The sequence below is a fragment of the Aquarana catesbeiana genome, linkage group LG13 (genome assembly GCF_042186555.1).
Source record: "Aquarana catesbeiana isolate 2022-GZ linkage group LG13, ASM4218655v1, whole genome shotgun sequence".
Classification (NCBI taxonomy): Eukaryota; Metazoa; Chordata; class Amphibia; order Anura; family Ranidae; genus Aquarana; species Aquarana catesbeiana.
In genome coordinates, this window is record NC_133336.1 from 122590126 (window position 1) to 122606401 (window position 16276).

Genomic DNA, 16276 nt, shown 5'->3' on the forward strand with positions numbered 1-16276 from the left:
CTATGCATTAAGGTGAAAAAACACTTGGCAGTCACCAGCCCCCCGTTTTAGTTACCTGAGCCCCTTCATCTGCTCTGTGGGGACGCGCTGTCCCTCTCTCCACAGGCTCCCAGCTCTTGATTGGATAGATTGATAGCAGCACAGCCATTGGCTCCCGCTGCTGTCAATCAAATCCAATGAGCCGGGGGCGTGGTCGAGTCCGGCATTCGTGTCTGTGGAAGCAAATGCTGGAATCGGGAGCACGCCCGCAAGTTAACCCCCCTGGGAGATCGCTTCTCCTAGGGGGGTTATCTGATGTGGGGAGGAGCCGCCGGGGGACCCCAGAAAGGGATGTTCGGGGCCACTCTGTGCAAAACGAGCTGCACAGTGGAGGTAAGTATGACATGTTTGTTATTTAAAAAAAAAACAAGTGGTATTAAACCGAAAAGGAAACAATTATTATATTGCAGCTAACTAATTCTTAGATGTAACAGCTGCATTAGTTTTCTTTTTAGGCTTTCTTTCATTTGGTGATCCAACAAACTGTCCTACAGATGTCAGTTACACAGAGGAGTTAAACCATTTACCACTGGCAAAACGTTTATCCCAAAAGGAATAAAAACTGTTCACTGTAACTGATTACAGTTTGGCTTCAATTTGTTAGTACATTTACATCTGCTAGTACATCTTACACTCCCCTCCTTCAAGACTGACAATGCTGCTGTTTAAAGTTTCCCCCTGTGCTTCTTCATTCAGAGTGGGGGCACTCTAATACAGGAGGTGTATTACTGCCCAGATCATCATTTTTGGTTTTGGGTTTAATATTTCTTTAGGTGAACCAGTTCCCAGTTCATGCACACTAAAGTATTGTAGATATTCTGAACAAGCAGTAAAAGAAGTGGACCCTCCCTACCCTAAAGAAACTTTGGATCTTCTTAACTCACCCCCTCCACAATCAAAGTCAAATTATTTTTTTTTACTCCTCACTCCTGAATTATGCATCATTTACTTTTGAACCCTTGCACTGTGCATCCTTTTAAGCCATGTCCAATAATCAGCACGGTGAAAGCCGCACCCAATTTTTGCTGCACACCACACCTTGTCATCTAGAAGCGGGGCCCAATGTATGAGCCTGCACACAGACCAACTGCTTTCATAAAATGTCCCTCTTCCTGATTCCTGTACTTTGTACATTATTTTTGCTCCTGACCCTTGCACTTTGTAATTTATCCAGTCCTGACTTCTGTATGTAGGTATAATGATCAGGTGTGGTTATCAGACGTGAGTAAGATGATTGATCATGCGCAACATGGGGTGGGGGCAGTTTGGCATGTTCGCCCTGGGCACTGGGTGACCTTGTCCCGCACTGTTGGCTATATATCCAAAAGCAGAGCCTCCAAGTGGTTTATAATTTGTACTCTACCACTATTATGTGAATCCAGGCAGATTTACATTTCTCACCTTGCAAGTAACAGAGTTTGGGTTCTGACCTTCTTTGAATAAGATGTCCCATAAAGAACTCACTGTCAAAATCTTCAGTGCGAATGAAGGCTCCATATTTACGAAATCCAATTTCATATGGTGTAAATTCACACCATTCTGAAAAAAATTAAGTTTTGAACATAATATTCAACTATTACATTGAGGCTAATTTACTAAAGGATTTGAGAATGTTCACGCATTCAAATGTCTGAAGATTCACTTAAAATATCCTATAATACAAAAGGAAAATCCCTGTTTACTTATTCTCTCTGCACATGATTGGATTGAAATGAAGTAAATATTCACACAATTCTAACAAGGACATTGAGAGGACATGAAAACTAGAATAAAGTGATACCCACTTTTATTGAACTCCTGTTTTGAAACATGCGTCATTATTATTATACAGGATTTATATAGTGCCAGCAGTTTGCTCAGCGCTTTACAATGTGAGGGCAGACAGTACAGTTACAATACAATTCAATACAGGAGGAATCAGAGGGCCCCGCATAATGGAACCAGATTCCAACTGTTGTTTTTTAGTCTTAGTTAGAAAAATAATGCTACCTGACTGGTGCTAATGAATAATAGGCAATTTTTATTTCATAAATATGTCTACGTGAGTACAATAAAAAACAAAAAGGAAAAGTTGCGCTACTAAAAATGACAAAAACAAAACAAAATGATAGCAGCCAGCATCAACAGTATAGCAAACTGTGCAATGAAATACAAATAAATTTATAAATGCAGCGCTGATGAGTGATATGTAAAACAAAGTGACAACGTATCACCCATAAATAGTGTGGAACTAGTGATAGCTTGATAATAAAACACAAGCAGGTATGTACCAATCAAAATAGACTATTAAATATATGTGAAAAGTCAATCTACAATATTTGTAAAAAAATGGTGTCCATAGTGAAAAAATATTCCTCAATGGATACAGAGGAGTTTCATGGGGAAAAAGAGGTGTATAGGTGATGCCTTTTCAACCAGTGGGTGCAGTGGAACAATTTTCTTTATGTCGCCTAAGCCAACATACAGCTGTGATAGTAGAAGAAATTGGTACGCTTACCACAAAAGGTGGACACACTCACCATACGGCGGTGTGTCAATCAAGCATTTGGATAAATCAATCCTGTGGGTGCTTGATAGAAGATAATGATGGTATAGACTCAGCTTTGCTTTGCTGAGCCTTTTGTGCCTTGACATCATGCGATTTTAATATATATTTTATGTGATCACTATCTGTACTCACCTGGCCAGGTGATTGTACTTTTTTCCTGGTATTTTTAAATACATTTTTCTCCATTGGATTCATGCACTATGTGGAGGCTTTTTCTCTCTTCTTTATGATCTGATATGCCGCACTGTGGAGTTTGCATATTCTATCCAGCTGACCACTTCATGTGAACGCAAGCACATCCATCTGTTGGAGACCTGACCACCACCATTCATCTATTATTGCTCTGGATGGGGCCATTGAAGTGCATCTCTATACCATCATTATCTTCTATCAAGCACCCACAGGATTGAGTGATCCAAATGCCTGATTGACACACCGCCATATGGTGAGTGTGTCCACCTTTTGTGGTAAGCGTACCCATTTCTTCTACTATCACAGCTGTATGTTGGCTTAGGCGACATGAAGAAAATTGTTCCGCTGCACCCATTGGTTGAAAAGGCATCACCTATACACATCTTTTTTCCCCATGAAACTCCTCTGTATTCATTGAGGAATATTTTTTCACTATGGACACCATTTTTTTTACAAATATTGTAGATTGACTTTTCACATATATTTAATAGTCTATTTTGATTGATACATACCTGCTTGTGTTTTATTATCAAGCTATCACTAGTTCCACACTATTTCTGGGTGATATGTTGTCACTTTATTTTACATATCACTCATCAGTGCTGCATTTATAAATTTATTTGTATGTCTATGTGAGTACATGCCACTGGATCTGAGATGGGACATTTGGGTGAGAAAAAGGGCAGCAGAGCCCAACCATCCCAACTAATGAGCTGAGCATTAAACATGCAAAAGTCTGCAAATACCCCTTCTATGGCATGTGATCTGTTATGTCACTCAACGGTTTTTTATGCTTTACCTGCAAAGTCTCCCCCACTAATGTTCACTCGAACATTGACTCCTGCATAAATAGGGTAAGGATTCTGACCCTTCTGCACACACTCCTTCTGGTCTGAAAGTTTGGCTGGATTATCCTAAAATATTTGAAATAAAACAAATTGTTCAGAAAGTAAAAGGCTGATTAGTTTCTGGAAGGATGTATTACCCATTACGAATGCATTTGTCATAACCCTGGTTCCATTGGCTATGGAAGTCTGCATATTGGGTCTAGTAAATAGTCTTTCCCACCCTGGTAGGGATGAGATTATGGTCAGCCTACTTATTTTCTATGCCAGGAAGGCCATGCACTTGAAGAAGTGACCCCCTTCCTTTTGGAAGCAACTAATGAATAATAATCTTTGACTCTATAAAGGCATTTATACTAATCGTGGCTGCTCGACCAAATATGACAAAGTGGTCCAAGTGGTTGGCAGATCCTTCCACTGCCTCCTCTTGATACGGCACAGTCGTGGTTCTGTGGCCCATGAGATGTTCAAAGTTATTTGAGTGTCCTTTCGTGTTTTACGTCTTGTTCTCTTTCTTGGTTAACACCCTAAGATGAGCTTAAAGGAGTTGTAAAGGCAGAAGTTTTTTTTATCCTAATGCATTCTATGCATTAAGATAAAAAATGTTCTGTGCATAGCAGCCCCCCTCTAATTACCTACCTGAGCCCCTTCTCTCTCAAGTGATGTCCACAACCCCCTCAGCCATCCAGCACACTCCTCCTGATTGGCTGAGACAGAGCAGCGGCGCCATTGGCTCCTGCGGCTGTCAATCAAATCAGTCAGCCAATCAGTGGAGAGAGGAGGTGGGGCGGGGCCAAGTCGGGGCTCCGTGTCTGAATGGATACACACAGCTCTGACTCAGCTTGGGTGCCCCCTGTAGCAAGCTGCTGGCTGAGGGGCACTCAAAGAAGGGAGGGGCGAGCAGCAAAGAGGGACCCGAGAAGAGAAGGATTCGGGCTGCTCTGTGCAAAACCAACTGCACAGGTTGGTAAATATAACGTTTGTGATTAAAAAAAAAAAAAAAAAAAAAAAACACAGCCTTTACAATCACTTTAATGCTTCTGTTTTTCAATGCCAACTTCTCTGTCATATGATTTTCAACTAGAAGCTGCACCATTATTATCCTAATGTTACTCAAGCTCATGCAAATGTTTCAGCTATGCCATTATCACACACCCCTGCGTGGGTAACACAACAAAGATTTTGTGTTTTTTTATTGTACTGTCAGTAGTGTTAAACTTCAATATGAAGATTAAAAAAAAAAAATCTGATACATTTCCCCTACCTAGAGCATCCATTAGACAGATGGATGCTCTAGGGCAGTGATGGCAAACCTTGGCACCCCAGATGTTTTGAAACTACATTTCCCATGATGCTCAAATACACTGCAGAGTGCATGAGCATCATGGGAAATGTAGTTTCAAAACATCTGGGGTGCCAAGGTTCGCCATCACTGCGAAATGTATCAGATGTGGGTAAAAAATGTTTCAGATATTGGTGTTTGTTAACCAAAATAATGAGTTCTCTTATTTGCTCCCTTTTATTCTGTTAAAGTGATTGTAAAGTCTCTTTTTTTTTCTATAAAAATAACAAACATGTCATACCTGCTCTGTTGCAGTGGTTTTGCACAGAGCAGCCCAGACCCTTCTCTTCTTAGGTCCCTCTTCTGTGATCCTGTTGAGTGCCCCCAAGCAGCTTGCTGTGGGGGCACCCGAGCCGAGTCACAGCTCCCTGTGTCTATTCAGACACGGAGCCCCAACCTGGCCCCGCCCCCCTCCCCCGATTGGCTAGCTGACTTTGACAGCAACAGGAGCCAATGGCGCCGCTGCTGTGTCTCAGTCAATCAGGAGGGAGAATCTCGGATGGCTGAGACACTCAAGTTTGCTTATGGCTGATCAACAGCTATTTTTCAGTATTTGCAGGGTCTTTTGTAGCGTTAAAACATTGGCAAGATATATAAATTGCAGAAATGTGCTGCATATTTTCTTTTTTTTTTTTGCCCTGAAGTACACTTTAATGTGCTTAAAAACTCCAAAAGTGTGGTTTCTAGTTTAAAAAAAAAAGAGTTATAATTTGTAGAACTGGGCAGTTGCTAACAAGTGCATGCTCATAATTCTGAGAAAAAGCTCAATGCAAAACAGGCATTGTCACACTCGCGCAAACGTATTAGCGCGTGGAGAAAACATATGCGCATGTTTACGCGCACAAGTACAGGCACTGGCGCCAAAAACCAAAAAATTTAAGCTAGACTTCTATATGAATGGATTGCTGAGTGGTCTTCAGCTAGTTCCTGCTTTACCATAGCCTTGACCTGCCATACCTGCTTACCTGTGTACGGCCCAGCTTACCCCTGACCTGTCCCTGGTTTTCTGCCTGCCTGCTTGTACTCTGACTTTGCTCCTGTCTTGCATTCCTGTACCCCTCTGTCTGGCTGTGTACCGATCCCAGCTTGTGTCCTGACTCTGTCTCTGCCTGATTTTCCTGTACCTCACTGCCCAGCTGTCGATGACCTTTTGGCTTGTGTCCTGGCTACACTCCTGTCTGCCAATCAAGTGTCACCATGTTCTAACTCCTAGTTCCTGCCTGGTGACTGATGACTTCCTGTCATCAGTACCAGGGGTGTTGGACAAGAGGTGCAAGAGAAGCCCCCTCTCCATGCTCGATCTCCACCAGGTACGTAACAAAGCCTCAGCTTCCAACTGCTGATCTGTCACTGGACAATGACCACCTAACAGTTCTTGTCATCATACTAGTTTCTTCCATTATAAAGGCCAACATTGAGCTTCATACCTTCTGGTGAAGAAAGTATTCTAAGACAAGACCCCACAAATCAGTGAAGTTGACTTTGTGTCCATTCTTCTCCATAGCCACCAGTTCTTTTGTGCAATGCTTGAGTCGATCAGCTGAGAATGCTCCAGCTTTGTTTGATGTAACAGAACTTTTTGCTTTCTTAAGAGGTTCCTGGAGAGCCTTCTGTGACCAATTAGGATCTTCATAAAGTGTGCACATGCACCTTGAGAAACAAATAATATAATTATAAATTAAAGGAGCCATATTACTATAACAGACCTTTATGCTTTAGGCTTTACCATATAATTACAGAATGTAGATAGTTTAAATGTATTACGATCATACCAAGTTGATCCAGACACACCAGATAGGTAAGTGATGCTGTCCAGCAGCTTCAGCTCTTGAAGGCCTAGTAGACTACCATAGAATGAGGTCATTGCTCGTGTTCCTCCTCCAGAACCCAAGACTGCAACTATGGGAACCTGAGAATAAATATACACTTAAAATTTGTGCAGGAAATCACAGAATACTTACTGTATATTATTATTATACAAGATTTATATAGCGCCAACAGTTTGCTCAGTGCTTTACAACATGAGGGCAGACAGTACAGTTATATCAGGAAATAATTGCAGAGACTAAATGGCAGAACTTAGGCATGCAGATATACAGTGCCTTGAAAAAGTATTCACACCCCTTGACATTTTCCACATTTTGTCATGTTACAACCAAACACATAAATGTATTTTATTGGGATTTTATGTGATAGGCCAAGACAAAGTGGCAAATAATTGTTTAGTGGAAGGAAAATAACTGGTTTTCCAAATTTTTTACAAATAAATATCTAAAACGTGTGTGCTTTGCATTTATATTCAGCCCCCTTTACTCTAATACCCCTAACTAAAATCTAGTGGAAACAATTGCCTTCAGAAGTTACCTAATTAGTAAATATAGTCCACCTGTGTGTAATTTAATCTCAGTATAAAATACAGCTGTTCTGTGAAGCCCTCAGAGGTTTGTTAGAGAACCTTAGTGAACAAACGGCAGCATGAAGGCCAAGGAACACACCAGACCAGTCAGGCATAAAGTTGTGGAGAGGTTTAAAGCAGAGTTAGGTTATAAAAAAAATATCTCAAGCTTTGAACATCTCACAGAGCACTTTTCAATCCATCATCCCAAAATGAAGAGTATGGCACAACTGCAAACCTACCAAGACATGGCAGTTCACCTAAGTTGACCAGCTGGGCAAGGAGAGCTTTTTTCAGAGAAGCAGCCAAGAGGCCCATGGTAACGCTGGAGGAGCTGCAGATATCTACAGCTCAGGTGGGAGAATCCACTATTAGTTGTGCACTCCACAAATCTGGCCTTTATGCAAGAGTGGCCAGAAGAAAGCCACTGTTGAAAGAAAGCCATAAAAAGTCTGTTTGCAGTTTGCAAGAAACGATGTGATCGGTGATCTTCACCAGAATTCCAGTTCCTATCCTAAGCGTGGGTGACTCGCTGCCGCTGGCACGTGGGTCCACAGTCTCCGGTAAGAGTACCTACCCCCTTCCCCGGGCAGAGGACGCACTATCCTGGGTGTTTTTACATCAGTACACACTCTTCATCCTTTGTCTCTGGCATAGATTTTTTCAGTTTACCAGCTTGGTTCACAGTATGGACATTTACGCTGATTATGATGTATCTGGATTCTAACCGTTCAACAGTTCGTTCTGTGCACTCAGTTTGCTCAATGTTTATTTTGAATCTAATACAACTGTGGGAATGTTTGTGGCATACTGCAGTGTATACAGTGCTAACTTAAATAGAATGATCGACTTTGTAAGCTCAGTAGGATGTGGCATGCTTAGAAAAACATGTGTCACTTAAGAATAACACCCTACCTCTTGGGAGCCAGGGTCAAGTTGCAAGACTTCTTCAAGGGACTTTGCAACAATTTTTTTCCTCTTCTCTAGAAAGTCTCTCTCCCCGTGTGAAAGTTCAAATCCAAGACGGATATCAAGTTCCTGAGGACTGCTAATAGATAGAAAGACAGACATGATGGTGTTGCAAATCATAGAATGATCATAATATTTCCAGTTGTCCAAAATTACATTAACATTTTGAGGTTTATACCTCTGGCCTGCAGATTTCACTATGTACAGCTGTCATATGCATAATACTTTCTATAATCTGACAAATTATTTCCAGTTCCTGTTATGAGATACTTATAGGCAGGTGCCTACCAGTTGGGTCACTGCTAGATAGAGAGTCTGGGCTGCCCAGGGGGGGAATGGTTAATATTGGGTCTGCCAATTTCCCTGGCTTTTAGGGGGGAGTCATTGGCGACTGCTGCTGTCAATCACAGCCAATGAGGAGGGAGCAGGGACTGGGCCAAGCCCCACTCTGTGTGTCTTATGAACATGCTATGCCATAATTACATGGATGAGTGAGTTTGGGGTGGAGGAACTTGACTGGCCTGCACAGAGTCATGACCTCAACTCGATAGAAAACCTTTGGGATGAATTAGAGTGGAGACTGCGAGCCAGGCCTTCTCGTCCAACATCAGTGCCTGGCCTCACAAATGCGCTTCTTGAAAAATGGTCAAACATTCCCATAGACACACTTCTAAACCTTGTGGACAGCCTTCCCAGAAGAGCTGAAGCGGTTACAGTTGCAAAGGGTGGGCCAACTCAATATTGAACCCTACGCACTAAGACTGGGATGCCATGTACATGTAAAGGCAGGCATCCCAAAACTTTTGACAATATAGTGTGTGTGTATATGTGCAATTAGACATGTAGAAAGCTATATGTTGCAGCATATGTTCCCACACCTAACAATGTATAAATATCTAAAGTGCAACGCAACCAAATGCATATAAAATAACCCTATAAATACAAAGAGCACATTTCACCTCATTATATACATAAATAAAATAACCACATACAAAAAATCATAAATCCATTACAGTGACCACAAATACTTAATAATTTATGAATGTTTGTATGTGGTTATATTTTTTCTTTTCATACATCAGGGGACACAGAGCCATAGTAGTTACTATGTGGGTTATAGTGTCTTTTTTTGGGGGCCAAATTGAATGGTACCTGGGCCTCGTATCCGAAGAATTTTTAAAAGAGCTGGACCCTGGGATCCAGTACTTTTTGGTAGTAAGGCCATAAAGTTTTACAGGCAGGGTGCTGTTGCAGGTCCAGGATTGTGGGTTACCTCGAGGTTCCCCTGTTCCTGAAGGTTTACGGAGCCCACCGTGCAGGGTGAAGATTGGGTCTGTTGGTTTACCACAGAAAACCCTGTGGCGGGAAAAGGTAAGTGGAGCTTTCTAAGAAATATTTTTGAATTTTCTTATGAATGTCTCCTTTAGGTAAATAATGTTGTCATGCCTATGTATCACCACTGGGGGCTGTATTGAGCACTCACCACCTCATGCTGGAAACAGCACTGTGTCAGGAGCCGATTACTTCCTCTTTCTCCTCCGGCCAAAGCAGCAGATCCTCCGGTAAGCAAAGGGGGGACTTCTCTCCCCGCCTGTGGCCCCCCTATGCTGGGATTCCCCCCCCTCGGGGGGGGTTTAAGAGCCCGGATTCATTTAAAGAAAAAAAAAACGGAAAAAAAAACAAAAAACGCAGCGGCCACTCAGCGGCTTTTTATACCCCCCCACCTAGCTCTGGGTCCGAAGGTACCTGTAGTCCGCCGCTCATGCAGGAAAGCCCGTCATTTTAAAAATGGGGGTGGAGCCATAGGCAACGCGGGGGGCGGGGCTAACAGCATCGGCATTCTCCGACGCCAGGTGCACGTGGAGGAAGCGTTTAACCTCCCTGGCGGTATGATTATTTCAGATTTTAGGTGCTGAAAGCGGTACCATTATTTTGCACAGAAATTTGGCGTTTTATATTGTAGGCCTGTAATTCTTAGGAATAGTTCACTTAAATCTGTCCAAACAAGAGTCTAGTAGACATCCCGGGTATGATAAAGTTTGAAAAACGAAATAAAAAATTATAATATAATAAATAACTATAAATAATTAAAACACATAATAATATAATAATAATAAAAATTATATAATAATGTAATCAAATCAAAAACACTGAAATTTGCTCAGTTGCAGAATTTTAGCTTTTATTACTTTTAGTGTTTGATGACGGATCTCCCCACAAATCACTATCGCTCAATTCTGCAAGTGATTATAATTTATTATCACTTTTTTCTAGCTGGTCTAAAACCACTTTTGATGTAAAGAGACAGTTTTGGTTGCTATGGACAATCTCCAGTTTCCTGGCAGAAAGAACAGTTTTATATATATAAAACTGCATGCAGGACACTGGGCAGACCACTAGGGACAAAGGGGATGTGTAGTTATTTGACACAGTACTGTAATCTGTAAGATTACAGTATGCTGTATCTATACTGTGTGTTTCACTTTTGAATTTACCGCCGAACTCCGTCCCCGTGCGTCGCAACGCTCGCAGGGAACGGAGCTCGGCACTGTGAATCGAGCGAGACACAGCGGCTCGCCGATCACAGCGGGGAGACATCGCAGGATCCAGGGGACAAGGTAAGTAAACTCTTCCTGGATACTGCGATGCAAGCCCGAGTCTGGCTCGGGGATACCGCTTTTGGTATGTAAAATCCACCCCGAGCCAGACTCGGGAATACCGCCAGGGGGGTTAAAAGCACACTGTGTGCTGCTGCTGGATGTGGAGGGACACAAGAGCAAAGAGGTGGCATTACTTCAGGTTTGGTGACACAGGCATTTCCCTTGATACCTTATTACTGCTTCAGGCTGGGCATTAATAGCAGCATAATATTGCTGGACTATAGCCTAGCAGTGTATGCATTCTTTCTGATATTGCCTCTGCTTTGTGCATCAAGCTATGAGTGGAAGAGGGACCAGGAACTCCTCAAAGGGTTCTAGAGGTTTGATTGTTTTACAACAATCTAAATCCTTGTCCAAAAGAATGGCATCCTCCTCTGAGAGTGATGCGGCCGGTCAGAGTGAGCCGTCAGGGGAGACTGGTGTTGCAGCAGCGCTGGACACTTCAGCCCCTATATATATATCACACAAGAGGCTTTTTCTTCTACCATTTCTAGTTTGGAAAAGAAGATTGATGCTATGATCACTCTCCATAGTGGGTCCAAACGTAGCAGATCCCCATCCAGTGCTCAGGACCCTCATCCTGAGGTACAAGGGGCAGGGGATCAGGAAGGCCTCCAAAAGATCTGGAAGATACTAATATATCTTCTTCCGAGGATCCTAATATGGAGGGAGTTTGCTGGTACACTCCCTTACTAAACTGGTTTGCTCAACCTTTTTGCTGCCTGTAGCGCAGTCTATTGATGAGCCGACCTCTGGTTTGGGATCACTAAAGTCTCCCCCTTCTGGGGATGCTTTTCCTATCCATTCATGTCTAAAAAAGCTGATATATTCGGAATGGGAACACCCGGATAAGCAGTTTTTTCCTCCAAAAAAGTTTTCTACACTGAATCCTATGGAGGAAGAATTCTATAAGAAATGGGGGGTTCCAGCAATTGATGCTGCAATTGCCTCGGTGAATAAAAACTCACTTTTCTGGTAGACAATGCGCAGATGTTAAAGGATCCAACAGATAAATAGTTGGAATTTCTTTTTAGGAACAACATGTCTCTGGCAAGTTCAGTAGCGCAGCCGGTTCTTGCAGCAATTGGTGTATCTCAGTCCATAAAGGATCAGTTTGTAGAGATACTTAAGATTCTTCCTGATCAGCAGGCCCAGCAATGGGCTGGCGTGTCAGATGCACTATGTTTTATGATGGATGCTATGAAAGATTCTATCATTCAATCCTCATGGCTTATGCTAGGATTAGTGCCTACACGCAGAGTCCTGTAGCTGAAGAATTGGTCAGCTGAAGCACCATGTAAGAAGCTCTTGGCCAGTTTCCTTTTTCATGGTGAACGGTTATTTGGAGATGATCTAGATAAATATATCCAAAGGATCTCTAATGGGAAAAGTTCTCTTTTACCGGTAAAGAAGAAGTTTAAACATTTCTCCTTTAAAAGTGCTTCCTCTCCAGGAGCATCTGCCTCTAGGCAGTCTTGACGGCCTCCACCGTCAAGCTCAAGAGGTAGACCTCAGGGGTAGTCCCAGGTCCAAAAGAGGACTTGGGGCAGAAAGCCCACAAAACAAAATGCTAAAGCCTCCTTATGAAGGGGCACCCCGCTCACTCGGGTGGGGGGAAGGCTTCTGCAATTTTCAAAGATCTGGAAGGAACAATGTCAAGACAGATGGGTGGCTTCCTCAGTTTCTCTAGGTTACAAACTAGAGTTCCGAGAATTCCCGTCTCCTCGTTTTCTAAAATCAAATGTTCCCAGAGATGCAGAGAAAAGGAAGTCTCTCTTTCTAGCTCTGGATCATCTCTTATCCCAGGAGGTGATATCAGAGGTTCCCTTAGAGGAACAGGGTTCAGAGTTTTATTCAAACCTTTTCACGGTTCCAAAACCAAACGGGGAGGTAAGACCCATTTTAGTTCTCAAAGATCTGAACCGCCACTTAAATATCCGGTCCTTTCGCATTGGGGTCAATCTGATCGGTTGTTTCCATTTTGCAAGGAGGGGAGTTTTTGGCATTGATCGATATCAAGGATGCATATCTCCACGTGCCGATATTTCCCGCTCATCAGAAATTTCTACGCTTCAAGGTAGAAAATCATCATTTTCAGTTTGTGGCTCTGCCATTCGGTCTAGCCACTGCACTGCGTGTGTTCACAAAGATCCTGGCACCTCCCTTAGCCAGGTTAAGGGCTCAGGGCATAACTGTCCTAGCCTATTTAGACGATCTGCTTTTAGTAGATCAATCAGTCTCTGATTTAAACCAAAGTTTAATCTCAGCTGTAAGCTGCCTGGAATTCCTAGGTTGGATACTCAACCTAGAAAAGTCCTCCTTCTCATATCCACCCTCTACACTACACTCCGTACCAAATCGGTAGCACGAATTGTGGACACAGCAAGAATTGGATGGGAGGATGATGTGGGGCCTATAGACTGGGAAGATATACTATCAAACGTTAAAATTACATCACCTAAAATTTCTGACCGATTAACCCAGCTGTATATAATACACAAAGCATACTTAACGCCATCCAGAATTGCTAAATTTTCCCCACATCAGGACCCACACTGCCCAAGATGCTCCAGCAACCCGTGTTCATTTTTCCACTTACTCTGGTCATGCCCAGAAATACAAAGCTACTGGGCACAAATCATAAAATTCCTTCACGACCACATGGGATCGCCAGTTCAACTTGACCCAAGGCCATGGCTTCTTGGGCTACTCCCTGACGCCATCACAGACAGATCCCTGATTACACTCCTAAGCGAATCACTATTTAGTGCTAGGAAACTAATAGCCAAGCACTGGATGAGAACAGAACCCCCTACTCTACAAGCCTGGATCAGGGAAGTTAATACAGTACTACCATATAAAAAGGTGATGTACAAAAACAGAGGCTGCCCAACTAAATTCCATAAAGTATGGGATAAATGGCTAGATAAGACAAGCACCTGTACGGATTAGCTTACCATACTCTTCTAAACCAAGGGAAGGGACTGCTATTTGAGACCACTCTATCCGATAGGTATTGCTATTGATGTTGCTGTAATCGTGTATGATTTGATGTGACGTTGTATCTTTCTTCAACAAGCATACATATGTATAAGCAATGTATTACGCCCCCCTACTCCTTATTTTTTTTGCCTCTCTTTCTCGACCAAATCTTGTTATGCAATTTCTAGTACTGTCAATGTATAAATGTCCTCAATTCAATAATAAAGCTTGTTTTTTGTATAAAAAAAAGAAAAGTCCTCCTTAAAACCATCAAGGAGATTACAGTACTTGGGGCTGGTCATAGATACCATACAAAAGAAGGTATTCCTACCCCAGGCAAGAATCGGCTCCATAAAAGAACTGATTCAACTGATTCAACTTGTCAAAGCAAAGAGAAATCCTGCCATTCGGCTGTGCATGCAATTGTTAGAGAAGATGGTGGCCTCCTTCGAGGCCGTCCCTTATGCGCAGTTTCATTCAAGACTGCTACAAAACACCATTCTGTCGGCCTGGAACAAGAAGGTTCAGGCTTTGGATTTTCCAATGTACTTATCCCCCGAGCTGCGTCTGAGCCTCAATTGGTGGTTGATATCCAGCAACCTCCACAAGGGGAAATCCTTTTTACCAGTATCCTGGAAAGTGGTAACAACGGATGTCAGCCTTCTAGGTTGGGGAGCAGTCCTGGAAGAAGCTTCTGTCCAGGGGAAATGGTCCAAGTCAAAAAGGACCTTGTCCATCAACGTTCTAGAGATTCGGACAGTATGTCTGGCCCTAGAATCCTGGACGCTCAGGCTGCGGAATTGTCCTGTCAGGATTCAATCCGTCAATGCCACAGCTGTGGCCTACATCAATCACCAAGGGGGCACGAGAAGTTGTGCAGCCCAAAAAAGGTGAATCATGTTCTAGCTTGGGGAGAAAGCAACATTCCTTGATTTTCATTCCAGGGATAGAAAATTGGCAGGCGGACTACTTGAGTCGCCAACAATTGTTTCCGGGAGAATGGTCCCTTCACCCTGACATCTTCCTGTCGATATGTCAAAGATGGGGTATTCCGGACGTGGATCTGTTCGCGTCCAGATTCAACAACAAAGTCGACAACTTTGTGTCAAGGACGAAGGATCCGCTAGCGTGCGGAACAGACGCCTTGGTCTTCCCATGGATTCAGTTTTCACTGACCTATGAGTTTCCTCCGGTTCTGCTACTTCCGCGCCTTCTCCGCAGGATCAAGCAGGAACAGAAAGAGGTGATTCTGGTGGCCCCAGCGTGGCCCAGAAGATCTTGGTTTGCCGAGATCATAAAGATGGCGGTAGGAGTCCCTTGGACCCTGCCATTGTGGCCAGACCTTCTCGCTCAAGGTCTGGTATTCCATCCTACCTTACAAACGCTAAATTTAACAGTTTGGCTATTGAAACCCACATTCTAAAGGATCGTGGGTTATCCCCTTCAGTAGTGTCTACTTTGGTTAATGCTAGGAAGCCGGCCTCCAGAGTAATTTACTATAGAGTCTGGAAGGCATATGTTTCCTGGTGTGGATCCAGGGGTTGGCACCCCAGGAAGTATGTCAAAGGTAGGATCCTTGAATTTCTGCAAATGGGATTGGAAATGAAGCTGGCCTTGAGTACTATGAAGGGCCAGGTCTCGGCCTTATCAGTATTTTTTCAACGTCCTCTTGCTTCTCACTCTCTGGTGCGTAGTTTTATTCAGGGGGTAACACGAATTAATCCCCCTGTCAAGGCACCTCTAAATCCTTGGGATTTGAATTTAGTCTTGTCGGCTTTACAGAATCAGCCTTTTGAGCCTATATGGGAAATTCCCTTGGTTCTTTTGACAAGAAAAATAGTCTTTTTGGTTGCCATATCCTCTGCCAGAAGAGTATCGGAATTGGCAACTCTGTCTTGTAAAGAGCCATATTTAATCACGCATAAGGATAAGGTGGTATTGCGGCCTCATCCTGAATTCCTACTAAAGGTGGTGACAGGTTTTCATTTGAACCAGGATATTATTCTGCCTTCTTTCTTCCCAGAGCCTCGATCTAGGGAAGAGAAGGCACTACATTCTCTTGATGTAGTAAGAGCGGTCAAGGTCTATTTAAAGGAGACCGCTCAGGTTCGCAAAACAGATGCTTTGTTTGTACTGCCAGAAGGTCCTAAAAGAGGACAAGCAGCATCGAGATCTACTATTTCCAAATGGATTTGTCAAGTGATTGTTCAAGTTTATGGTCTAAATAAGAAAATTCCTCCTTTTCATGTTAAAGCGCACTCCACCAGGGCTGTTAGTGCCTCTTGGGCAGTGCATCACCAGTCC

At 43.0% G+C, this 16276-nt stretch overlaps 1 protein-coding gene across 2 annotated transcripts in view; it reads right to left on the reverse strand.

Moving 5' to 3' along the window:
* PLA2G4F (phospholipase A2 group IVF) overlaps nucleotides 1-16276 on the reverse strand; it is a 145367-nt gene that overhangs the window by 12861 nt on the left and 116230 nt on the right. For both annotated transcript variants that reach the window (XM_073609670.1, XM_073609669.1), the window contains exons 11-15: nucleotides 8277-8409; nucleotides 6739-6875; nucleotides 6394-6616; nucleotides 3579-3693; nucleotides 1441-1578 (exon numbers count right to left, since the gene is read on the reverse strand). In XM_073609670.1, the coding sequence (XP_073465771.1) occupies nucleotides 1441-1578; nucleotides 3579-3693; nucleotides 6394-6616; nucleotides 6739-6875; nucleotides 8277-8409 (746 nt within the window). The remainder of the gene's footprint in view (nucleotides 1-1440; nucleotides 1579-3578; nucleotides 3694-6393; nucleotides 6617-6738; nucleotides 6876-8276; nucleotides 8410-16276) is intronic.